This window comes from Coregonus lavaretus, assembly GCF_964263955.1.
Source record: "Coregonus lavaretus genome assembly, chromosome: 36".
Classification (NCBI taxonomy): domain Eukaryota; kingdom Metazoa; phylum Chordata; class Actinopteri; order Salmoniformes; family Salmonidae; genus Coregonus; species Coregonus lavaretus.
The window spans coordinates 24,607,009-24,619,862 of record NC_140023.1 but is presented as its reverse complement, the minus strand read 5'-3'; the positions used below and the strand labels follow the sequence as shown (position 1 = coordinate 24,619,862).

General features: G+C 41.8%; 1 protein-coding gene across 2 annotated transcripts in view; it reads left to right on the top strand.

Annotated features, from left to right (window-relative positions):
• Nucleotides 1-2,783: 2,783 nt before the first annotated feature.
• The window catches only part of fam83ha (family with sequence similarity 83 member Ha), a gene marked incomplete at its 3' end in the record, with an annotated part of 31,437 nt that continues 21,366 nt past the window's right edge, over nt 2,784-12,854 (top strand). The window contains exons 1-3 of one of the 2 annotated variants that reach the window (XM_084153552.1): nt 2,820-3,081; nt 3,838-4,021; nt 11,827-12,290. In XM_084153552.1, coding sequence (XP_084009678.1) covers nt 11,847-12,290 — 444 coding nt within the window. In that variant the 5' untranslated portion in view covers nt 2,820-3,081; nt 3,838-4,021; nt 11,827-11,846. Of the gene's footprint in view, nt 3,082-3,837; nt 4,022-11,826; nt 12,291-12,854 lie in introns of both variants that reach the window. The other variant, XM_084153551.1, reaches the window with a different exon arrangement.

Sequence of the window (12,854 nt, the reverse complement as noted above, 5' to 3'; positions counted from 1 at the left end):
TGACAGGTCCGCAGGGTGTATAGATTTCCTCCATTTCCGCTCGGCTGCCCGGAGCCCTGTTCTGTGAGCTCGCAATGAGTCGTCAAGCCACGGAGCAGGAGGGGAGGACCGAGCCGGCCGGGAGGATAGGGGACATAGAGAGTCAAAAGATGCAGAAAGTGAGGAGAGGAGGGTTGAGGAGGCAGAATCAGGAGATCGGAGGGAGAAGGATTTAGCAGAGGGAAGAGATGATAGGATGGAAGAGGAGAGGGTAGCGGGAGAGAGAGAGCGAAGGTTGCGACGGCACATTACCATCTGAGTAGGGGCAGAGTGAGTAGTGTTGGAGGAGAGCGAGAGAGAAAAGGATACAAAGTAGTGGTCGGAGACTTGGAGGGGAGTTGCAGTGAGATTAATATGCCATTTAGCAGACTAGTAGAAGAACAGCATCTAGTAAAGATGAGGTCAAGCGTATTGCCTGCCTTGTGAGTAGGGGGGGACGGTGAGAGGGTGAGGTCAAAAGAGGAAAGGAGTGGAAAGAAGGAGGCAGAGAGAAATGAGTCAAAGGCAGACGTAGGGAGGTTAAAGTCACCCAGAACTGTGAGGAGTGAGCCATCCTCAGGAAAGGAACTTATCATGGCGACAAGCTCATTGATGAACTCTCCAAGGGAACCTGGAGGGCGATAAATGACAAGGATGTTAAGCTTGAATGGGCTAGTGACTGTGACAGCATGGAATTCAAATGAGGAGATAGACAGATGGGTCAGGGGAAAAAGAGAGAATGTCCACTTTGGAGAGATGAGGATTCCTGTGCCACCGCCGCGCTGACCAGATGATCTCGGGGTATGCGAGAACACATGGTTAGATGAGGAAAGAGCAGTAGGAGTAGCAGTGTTTTCTGTGGTAATCCATGTTTCCGTCAGCGCCAAGAAGTCGAGGGAATGGAGGGTAGCATAGGCTGAGATGAACTCTGCCTTATTGGCCGCAGAACGGCAGTTCCAGAGGCTGCCAGAGACCTGGAACTCCACGTGGGTCGTGCGCGCAGGGACCACCAGATTAGAGTGGCAACAGCCACGTGGTGTGAAGCGTTTGTATGGCCTGTGCAGAGAGGAGAGAACAGGGATAGACAGACACATAGTTGACAGGCTACAGAGAAAGGCTACAATAATGCAAAGGAGATCGGAATGAAATGAACTAAACATCTGGGAAAGCGAGAGAGCGGGGCCTCCCTCACTTACGTTTCACTGAAACACTCAAATATAACTCTCCCAACTTCCACTTTAGAAATTATAATTGTTGTAAACTACAGCGGTTCAATGTTTCTAGGAATAGACTCTAACTTAGTTTATTCAGCTAGCTAACTTGGTACACCGAATCATATGACGCCAAAGCCAACTAGCATGCCAGCCTCCAATAACACGGTTTAGCACCAATACTCGGTTACAACAAACCACCAGTGTGTTAACACGCCAAGCAGATAATTCGAGTCCGTGTCTAACGTTGTGTAAAGTTTTGGGGTAGTTTTGACAGTTTGAGTGAGTATGTCGTCAACTTATTCAGCCAGTTAGTTAGCTAGAATAGTTAGCATAACAGCTAGCCATTGCTCTCTGCCAACGAACTAACCCCTCCTCCCATGGCACGAACACACAGAGAGCCAAGCTAATGTTAGCTAGTCACCCATGTCCCGAATTCCCTTGAACGACTCTGGTTACCAGTATGTAAAAACAAAACAAAAATAAATGTAGGTTATAGCTTACCCTTAGTAGCTACTGTTAGCCAGTTAAGTACAAAGCTAGCCACTGAATCGATTCAGCCAGTTCGCGTCTGTCCCAACGGAGAGAAAGCGTCTCCAAATATTAACGCTAGGTCGTTCCAGCTAATTGTTTAGTAGCTATCCAGGTAGCTACATTTCGAGTACAGTAGCTGCTAACTACCTAACGTTAACACTTCAGATAATGAGGTTAGAAAAACAGCTGAATGGTAGGTAGCTAGCTGGCATAATTACAGGTACTCTTAAGTGTGGAATAACATTGGAAACAACTATCCACAGTTGCTAATAGTTACCAGTAGCTACCCGCTAGCTAGCTATTGGTCCAAGTGGGTTAGCTAGCCTCGTGCTTCACCGGGCTCAGCCGAATACAATACTTACCTACAATAATTACCTACAATAACCTACAATAACTACCTAGATAAACTACCTACAATACCTAAGTACAATACCTACCTACCTACAATCTAAATACATGGTTTAATCTTTACTCGACACCATATGAGCCAAGCTTACCTCCCGCCAGAGAGAGACACAACCTCACCCATCGCTGTTCAAGTCAATATATACCCAAAAATATATGGGGGATTGAAAATGATGCAGACAATTACATTGATGGAAGCCACAATCTATCTGCAATATTAAAACTGATTTCCATGTATCCTATCTGTGCTTGGAGTTCATTTCAGTTACCCTAAGATAGCAGTGTTAAGCAAAGTATTCTTGAAACATGTTCTCAGAATGTTATTTAATTACTTTCAAATAACCTATAATTTCTGTTCTCAGAAAGTTAATAAAACCTCCTAGGAAAACTTTCAGGGAACCATAGAAAAACTCTCAGAACCTCCCTGCAACCTAAAAATTAACATTCCCAAAACAGGCTATATTTTTACTTCAATTCTCAGACTGTTTTAAAAGTTTTGTTCCCAGAACCAACGGGAAACCAAAAATGTACGTTCCCACAACTTCCAAGGAACCAAATGTGCTATCTGGGACGGGTTTTGGAACCTCACTCTGGTAATTTGAGTCGTAAACTCTTGGGTATGCTCAAAATGGCTGTCAGTCCTAACTTGAATGTGCACTTTCGTTCTATGGATTCTATTTCTATGGATTCTATTTCTCTTCGAGCTGTCAGTGAATAGCTAAAGGCCTTTCTCAAATTTCTAAATAGAATCGCGGGAAATACATTTGTAAAGCAAATGCCTTCTGCTGAAAAGAGAAGATCAGTAGAAGCTACCATTTGTTTTCTCAACAACGAACGGCCTATCTTGAGACCATCACCAGTACGGTGAGAGGCCTAGGCTACGCATACTCATGCCATCTATCTTCATCATTGGGTGAGTCAGTCCACTGAAAAGTTGATTTAGTAGCCTACTGTAGCCTATAATATGTATGTTTCCTCCTAATATTGTACAATAAGTGTGACTCCCTTCTTTTTATTGGCCCTACTAGGCCAGGTCAAGACCAAGGACGGTTTCCCAAAAGCATCTTAAGGCTAAATTTATCTTAAAACCATAGGATCCAATGAAATTAGCCTAAGATGCTTTTGGGAAACCGGCCCAGGTCGTTTTTATTTATCTGACAGTGTCATAGTCGCCACTCATTTTGGTCATTTTTGTAGTATAAAACAATATTCTGATATTGTCTCCTGTCATGTAGGCCTAAATGACGTAGAATTGCATGAAATAAATGTATACTGCCGCGTTCAAAATAACAGTGAACTTGGAAATCTCCAGACTTCCGACTTCAGTGCGTTCATGACAACTGGGAACTCGGTAAAAAACGAGCTCCGACTGGGAAAAATCGTTTTGAACGGTCATCCAACTCGGAATTCCAAGTCTGGAACTCGGGCCTCTTTCTAAAGCTCCGACTTTCCGTTTTGAATGTCATTGACGTCGTGATTTCACCTCGTTTTTTCCGAGTCCCCAGTTCTATTGAAAGCACCATAAAACACCACATTTTCCCGCGTCGATGTCCATGTCACGAAAGGTGCAATGGGTTAATTTGAGGCGGGGCAGAACTCGTCAGCACTCTGTGAGTTGGGCGTCTTTCTCACTTCTGCAATTCTTCCATTCTCCCTAACATCCCTCAAGCAAGCATGAAAATAAACTGGTTCTGCCAGGGTAGGTGATCAAGCGACGCAGCACGCTATTTTTGAGGAGTCCAGCCCGGACTAGTAATGGGGAATACCTGTTCAAGAGAAGGACTAAAATCATAACAGCCTAAACTGAAACCATGGATGATTAAGTTCAGGAAGAATCTCAGTTGTGCCATAAGGTGAGTTCTCAAACTTTTTCAGGAAACATATAGGAAGATAATGTGAAACAGTTCTCTCTTAGGGACAGATCGAAATGTACTGGGGGGGCTGGTCCAACTCAAGGTGTAGTCAAAAAATAATGCACCCCCTCCCCAACATTACAAATATTTTCACATGACCCTCCACTTGTAGGCTACTTAAATTGAACACCCTCCCCCCTCATAGAATTAACTCAAAATAATGTTTACTCTCACAAATAACTAACTGTAGCAACCCTGTTTTTATAAACGTGGATATCGACTTCAGCATGTTTTTCTGGCACAGTAGATGCCTTGCAGGGCTATGGCCAGAAGGTTGAGTGTTCGCCGACCACCACAGATGAGCTCAATCTTCCTGCCTGTTTCATTACTTCATGATCAGATCCGGTTGCAGACAATGATCAGCTAGGGGGGAATCAGATTTAGAATTATATAAAATAAATGCAACAAATGTTCCACCAACAGGTTTTTGTGCCAATGCACCACACAACCAATAAACAAAACATACTGACTTTGGGCACTTCAATATCATGGTTTGCGTTTTCAACACCACAATAAATAGACTATGTAAATATCTACAAACATAAAATACATCCCTCCCTACCTTGTAGGCTTATCCAGTATCGAAGGCTTGGCTTGACAATCTCTGAATGTCATTAAACTTCTTGGTGTTTTGTAACAGATGTCTCTTTCCATTTAATCAAATTGCCGCTGCACAGTTTAGATGGATTGATTGATTTTCATTTGTCAGTAAAAAAAATACATATATACACAAATCATTAAAAAAGTGACCGGGATTGCACAATAAAGTAATGGATTTATTTCCATTGTGCTCCCTACATTTGCTGCAGTATGCTACAGTAATACAAGGACTAAATGTGTGTAATTTACACCTCTCCATCTGGCTTTTGGGGGTCACGTTATTACATTTTTAAAATTTCAGCTGTAGAGTTCTAAAACAGCATATCACTTGAATATTGTTGCTTTAAATCAGTGCACACTCTGTCATAGTCTTTCTTTTTCTCCATCAATTCCATTCAAATTGCATCCAAAATAGATAATCCTGTTCAACATAGAGACTACCAGTGGTGGGAAAAAGTACCCAATTATCATACTTGAGTAAAAGTAAAGATACTTCAATAGAAAATGACTCCCGTAAAAGTGAAAGTCACCCAGTAAAATATTTTGAGTAAAAGTATTTGGTTTGAAATATACTTAAATATCAAAAGTAAATGAAACAGTCTTCCTCACCTCTAGTTCAACTGTCCGAGTCAGTTGGAGTGCCGGTGTGCACTGTGCAGTAGCTAAAGCTTAATAATAGCCACACCACAACAAACCTTCACAAAAGTTTCTAAACTTTACTAGGGTAATATCAATAGTAAGTCAAGCCATTGTTTATAGGGAATATAAGAGCGGGCTATTATATTGCGGCAAACACAGTATTACACTTGGAACTTAATTTGGCCAAAGAAAATGGTTCAACAGAATGAACTAAAACAATTGCAAACTGGTTTAAACCTTCACAAAAGTTTTGAAGAGGCTATATTGCAGCAATTATCAACAAAGGCAAGTGCCAACCATACCCAACAAATGACAGAAATAGGCTAATGTTATTTATTTTACAACAGACCTAGTTCTAACATATCTTAAACTATATACGGATCACACAATTAACAAAGGTCGAATTTAATTTAGCTAATGAACATTTCTCAACAGAAAAAAAACAAAACTGGTTTTGCATATTTAAAAATCTGGTTTCGATTCGTAAATAGGCGTACTGTGACGTACTGATATACGAAGAGGCAGGACGCAGACGCAGGAATTAACAAGGTCAAGGTTTACTTAATAATGAGAAAGAGAATAACAAAGCGAGAGTAAACGACACAACGCTTAACAATCACACACAACACAACACTGAACAGTCCAGGGCTAAATAGGGGTGGTGATGAGGTGCAGGTGCGCTGGAGGTGATTAGGGTGCGTTGGGTTTCAATTCCGGTGTTGCCGAGGTGGTGCGCTCAGACCGGTGGCTCAGTAGACCGGCGAATCAGAGCACCGGAGGGGGGCAATGGGAGGAGACGTGACACGTACAATAATAACAATGATATACAATAGTAATAATGATAAAACAAATTATTATAAAGACATTTAAGTTCCAAAATTGCATCCTACCTGAATAGAGTTGCACAGTAGCGTGACAAAATGTCTCTCTCATCTTCAACTACAATATTAAAACTAATATTACATTCCCCTTGTAGGCTATTCACTATAGGCATACTCTTTTTCATCTAACTTTTGTTTTACTTAAATGAAAAAAGCCTCCATCTTCACAATCAACAGTGGCCCAGGCCAAGGCTCCTCTCTCTCTCTCTCTCCTAAGCAGCAGGCTCACATGCAGGCAAGGCGTGAGAGAATGGTGCTGAAGCGTGAATTCAGGGTGTAGGCTATGATAGACAGCCTCTCCTGGACAATTTGGCCCAAGCCGCAATTACCGGCTAAGGGAAACCCTGGCACATTTCCCCATCAGAGTTGTGTTTCCATCAAATTGACTTGTTGCAGATAAAAGTCTGTGCATAAATACGTAGTTCACATAAAAATAACTTTTGAGGTTAAATTCATGCTTTCCCATGATGTAGGCTACTTTACTGCCTAAAAATGTTGGTTAATGTCAAACCATTTTGTGGATGCTGGAATTATATTTTGGAGGAAAGTGTGCATGCCTACAGGAGACATTTGAAGTACCTTAATCAGATTAAAATGTTGTGACTGGTTGTGTTTATGCCACATATAAAAATTAATACATAAAAAAAGTTAAATGATAAATATTTAGGCTATATTGAAGCGTTAGATTCTAGGTGTGCGAGGAATAGCCGCTCGAATTGGAGAGGAGGCAGAGCGCATGTTAAGCTTTCCTGAATAACTGGGCCTGCCAGGAGCATATGTTGCCACATCATTAAAGGACAACTTGGGAAAATGATGATGTGAAACAGACAGCGCATTCAGTATCAGATGTAAAAATACAGCCAGACTTCCTCCTACTGTGCCTTTCTAGACCTGATAAACTGTTGAGAGTAGACCCCAGAGATGTTCACAAGTCTTTGAGGTAGAGTCCAAGTCAAGTCTCAAGTCCCCTTTGGCAATGGCTTTCTGCCTGCTGTGGATTACGTCTATAAACCCTGTAAATTATTTGAAGAGACTCCCTTGTTCATTAGTCCATACTTGTATGAAAGAAAGCACATCAGGCACTATTTAAATCAAAATAAATTTCCTTTTAAAATGTAGACAGTTTACAATAATAAAAGTCATTGTACCGGATATGAAAAAAAGCAAACATAACATTTTAAAGTGCATGGTATTTTGTGGCAGATATTGTCTGTATTTCACTTAATTCTGTCACACAAACAGAAAATCTGTAGGTGAGAATCTGTAGGTGAGGGAAGATACATTTACAAGTATTAATGTAAACCAAAATGACTGACACCTGTTCAATAACTGCACTACTAAAGTGTCCTAATATATCAAACATAATGACCTTTGTCCCTAAAATATACTTACTGACCTGGACGCTTAACAACAGAAGTAGCAAATTACATCCTGTGCCTTAAGACAGAGAACATTTCTGTTGCTGACAGGTTACATTTCAGAAATAACAAGTTTGTCAGTGTTCTTGTACTGAGCCTGGCATGATGAGGGCACATGATGAGGCCTCCATGACTAAACACTCTCCACTGGGGCACTTGGTGACAGGCACAGCCAACACTGTCATTTCTACCTGCTTGAGCCTTGGAAAGTCTTTTGCATGGATTCTCCAAAAATCCAAGCAATCAACTTCATTTTCATCAGAAGATACTTGAATGTAGCGAATAATCTCTGCTCTGACAGATGACTTTATGTCTCCTTTCTTCTTGCTGATCTTGTTGCGGTCGCCAGAGAACAGTCTGGAGGTTTTGGCAGGTGGTTATTCTTCTTCTTCTTCTCCACTACTGCTCTCCGTAACGGTGACTTTCCGTGCCTCAGCCAAAACAAGGTCTGAAAAAAATTCATTAAATGATGTATATGATCAAGAATATAACAGTATACATTATACATGGGGAAAAAATCATTATTATTTGAATGCAAGTGACATAGGAAACGTTGCATGTTGCAATGCATTGTACCTACCAATCAGACTCTCATTCAATTCAGCTTTATCTTCATGTGGTATGAGGACTTCATGATCAAGCCAGAACAGGCAGAAAGATGGGTCCAGCATTGCAGCCATTATGTATACATTGTCACCAAATGGAAGTTTTGTTGCCTGTTCATCCGAGTGCTCCATTCTGACATTCACAAACACCCCCTGGAATCGGCGTTTGAGTGACTGCTTCAGTACTTTTACTAGACTGACTAGGTGACAACTTGTGCTCAGTATACTTTGCAGATGATAGTTGAGTGACAGTACACAAGGAAGGGCAGCACTGAGAGTCACCACTTTCTCCCCCTGAGTAAGGTCGGTGGCCTGGACAAAAGGGTCCAAAATGTCCACTAGCTCCAATAGCTGGCTCCCTTCCCTTGGTGATAAGCAGAGCTCCTTGTGTCCTTGGGCCTCAAGTAGAGGATTGAGGCTTTGTTGATTCAGATTGGTGACTGCTTTAACAAGCCAGAGGATGGAATTCCATCTGGTAGACACAGCAGCAGGGATACTACGATTGGCTCCGAATTTAGCTTCAAATGCTTCTTTCAGACCACAGGTAGTATGTAGTAAGCTGCAAAGTTTAGTTACCTTAGCCATCAAACTGTTTATGATTTTTGTTTCCTTTAGTCCATCTGTAATCACCAGTTGTAATTAATGGGCAAAGCGCTGTTGCCTGCAGTTGGTTTGGATAGCTTCAACATCAGCGTTGTACTCTTCACCAAATTCTTCCCATAGGCTGGGGTTATCCACATCATCATCATCATCATCATCATTTGCACACACTGTGTATATATTTTCTGTTGTATTTTATGACCTTATGTTTTTTTTACCCCATATGTAACTCTGTGTTGTTGTTTTTATCGCACTGCTTTGCTTTATCTTGGCCAGGTCGCAGTTGTAAATGAGAACTTGTTCTCAACTGGCTTACCTGGTTAAATAAAGGTGAAAAAAAAAAAAAAAAAAAAAAAAACAAATTCATGATCATTGCTTGCTTTGGGGAAACAAACTGTGAAGGCCTTTTTCATATTTTCAGCGTTATCACATATGATATAATCTAATTTATGTTTTATGCCAAAATTATCACATATAAATTCAAATGTATCACTGATTCTTTCCCCAGTGTGTGACCCTGTGAATCTATCACAGGGAAATCATTGGAAATCTGTTCCCAAGTATTCCCACGTATAATAGAGAGACGTGATCGTATACAAATAATAATAAATAATAATTGATTGGATTTATATAGCACTTTTCTACCAACTGAGGTACTCAAAGTGCTTTACATAGTGGTGGAGACTCACCTCATCCACCATCAATGTGTAGCACCCACCTTAGTGATGCACAGCAACCATTTTTGTGCCAGAACTCTCACCACACATCAGCTATCAGGTGGAGAGTTGAGGAGTGATATATGCCAATTAGGAATGAGGGGGATGATTAGGTAGCCATGATGGAATGTGGCCAGGTTGGGAATTTAGCCATGACACTGGGGTGAACACCCCTACTCTTACAATAAGCACCATGGGATTTTGAATGACCACAGAGAGTCAGGACACCCATTTTAACGTCCCATCCGAAAGATGGCACCCTACGCAGGACAATGCCCCCAAATGTATTCAAGGTTTGAAATGATTATGTTTAGTCAAATATATTATCTGTTCAGGCTTCTTGCGGTAAATTTGCAGTCTAGAAAGATATATATTTATTATGTTCCGGCCCCCCGACCATCCGCTCAATAAATAATTGGCCCGTGGCTGAATCTAGTTGATGATCCCTGCTCTACACTATACTTGCTTCTTTTGTCACAAACTGAAATTAGGCAAACTATTAGAATTTTACCTACCAGGAAATGGCAGAGCGATTTCTGCATAGTGTATCTTTAATAGTCGCATTATCTTCTGCATTTTTGCATTATGTTGGGCTTTTTAGTACTTTATTTCTGTCTTTTCATGGCAGCCTAAATATGAACTTGCAAATGGAGGAGGAATTGACTGTTGTGCCAGGGGGAGGAGCCATAATCATTTTTACCCTGTGGCATACAGTACATTCGGAAAGTATTTAGACCCCTTGACTTTTTCCAAATTTTGTTACGTTACAGCCTCATTCTAAAATTGATTAAATCGTTTTTTTTCCTTCATCAATCTACACACAATACCCCATAATGACAAAGCAAAAACAGGTTTTTAGACATTTTTTGCAAATGTGTAAAAAAACTAACTGAAATATAACATTTACATAAGTATTCAGACCCTTTACTCAGTACTTTGTTGAAGCTTCTTTGGCAGCAATTACAGCCTTGAGTCTTCTTGGCACACCTGTATTTGCGGAGTTTCTCCCATTCTTCTCTGAAGATCCTCTCAAGCTCTGTCAGGTTGGATGGGGAGCGTCGCTGCACAGCTATTTTCAGGTCTCTCCAGAGATGTTCGATCGGGTTCAAGTCCAGGCTGTGGCTGGGCCACTCAAGGACATTCAGAGACTTGTCCCGAAGCCACTCCTGCGTTGTCTTGGCTGTGTGCTTAGGGTCGTTGTCCTGTTGGAAGGCGAACCTTCGCCCCCAGTCTGAGGTCCTGAGCGCTCTGGAGCAGGTTTTCATCAATGATCTCTCAGTACTTTGCTCCGTTCATCTTTCCCTCAATCCTGACTAGTCTCACAGTCCCTGTCACTGAAAAACGTCCCCACAGCATGATGCTGCCACCACCATGCTTCACCGCAGGGATGGTGCCAGGTTTCCTCCAGACGTGACGCTTGGCATTCAGGCCAAAGAGTTCAATCTTGGTTTCATCAGACCTGAGAATCTAGTTTGTCATGGTCTTGAGAATCCTTTAGGTGCCTTTTGACAAACTCCAAGCGGGCTGTCACGTACCTATTACTGAAGAGTGACTTCCATCTGGCCACTCTACCATAAAGGCCTGATTGATGTAGTGCTGCAGAGATGGTTGTCCTTCTGGAAGGTTCTCCCATCTCCACAGAGGAACTCTGGAGCTCTGTCAGAGTGACCAGCAGGTTCTTGGTCACCTCCCTGACCAAAGCCCTTCTCCCCCGATTGCTCAGTTTGGCCAGGCGGCCAGCTCTAGGAAGAGTCTTGGTGGTTGTTAACTTCTTCCATTTAAGAATGATGGAGGCCACTGTGTTTTTGGGGACCTTCAATGCTTGTAGAAACATCTCAAGGATGATCAATGGAAACAGAATGCACCTGAGCTCAATTGAGTCTCATAGCGAAGGGTCTGAATACTTATGTAAATAAGGTATTTCTTGTTTTTGTTTTTAATTTCTAAAAACCTGTTTTCGCTTTGTCATTATTGTGTGTAGATTGATGAGGGAAAAAATAATTTAATCAATTTTAGAGTAAGGCTGTAACGTAACAAAATGTGGAAAAAGGGAGGGGGTCTGAATACTTTCTGAATGCACTGTATATCCCCCCCCCCCCCCATTCCACTTTTCCTTTTTTGGGGGGTTACACGGGGACACGCATAATGAAATATTAATGTGTAAATGGTGACGTTGTATTTTGTATAAATATGCATAATTGATCATAGCCTACACATCTGCCACTCTTTAACTTTGTTTCCATCCCTCCTCACTACCAAGTTCTCACATTGTGTGTACCCTCTCAGGTTCTCTCTCAGGAATCAGTATGGCACACCGCTCTCAGTGTTCCTCAGCCGGGGATAACCCTCTGGACCCCAACTACCTGCCTCCCCACTACCGCGAGGAGTACCGGCTGGCCATTGACGCACTTGTGGAGGATGACCTGGAGGGCTATTATGAATTCCTCCAGAGTGCGGATGTGGTGGACTTCCTTTCCAGACAGGAAATTGAGCACATTAAGTGCACAGTGCAAGTTCCGTACCAGAGCATTCAGCCTGAGCTCCCGTATGTGGAGTCTGGGGGAGACGGCTCATCAGACACATACTGGCCTGTCCACTCTGACTTGGATGCACCCGGTCTTGACCTTGGCTGGCCCCAACAGCATCGCTTCATAGGCCCCACCGATGTCACCACACTGGTTAACCCCTCTGAGCCAGATATGCCAAGTATCAAGGCGCATGCTCGTCGACTTATCAAGAATGCTCAACAAGTATGTTGATCACCTCTATATTACAGTTTTTTTCAATGACTTTCATGCAATTTTCACAAGTGTGGTACATCTTCACAACTCTTTCAAAACTCTTAGCACGTTTTCAATTCCTCGTTTTGCTAATTTTGCCATATTGTAGATTGCTCTCCGTTACTCTTTTTTTGTATGGTGATTAGCAGAGTATACCTGATCCCAATTTTAGATTGTGCTGATTTATTGGCACATTGAACCATCTCGCAGCATTCTGCAATCTTTATGCACGTTTGCCATTGACTGAGTACAACAAACACATTCACTACAGATGTAGGGTCTTAATTTGATCACTCTTTTGTTGCTGAGAATTTTCCTGCACAGCAGGAAATGCAAACTTGTAGGGTATTCAATGTTTAATGTTTGTCCTAATGAAAAATGTATAATCCACATAATAATTCACATTTCCTGTTGCTGCAGGATTATTTTCCTGTTGTAGCAAACTGGCTAAAAGTAAGATCCTACATCTGTAAGTCACTTGTTTACTGCACCAAATCACTCTTTCAATTTGGATACATACATCTAAGTATCTAG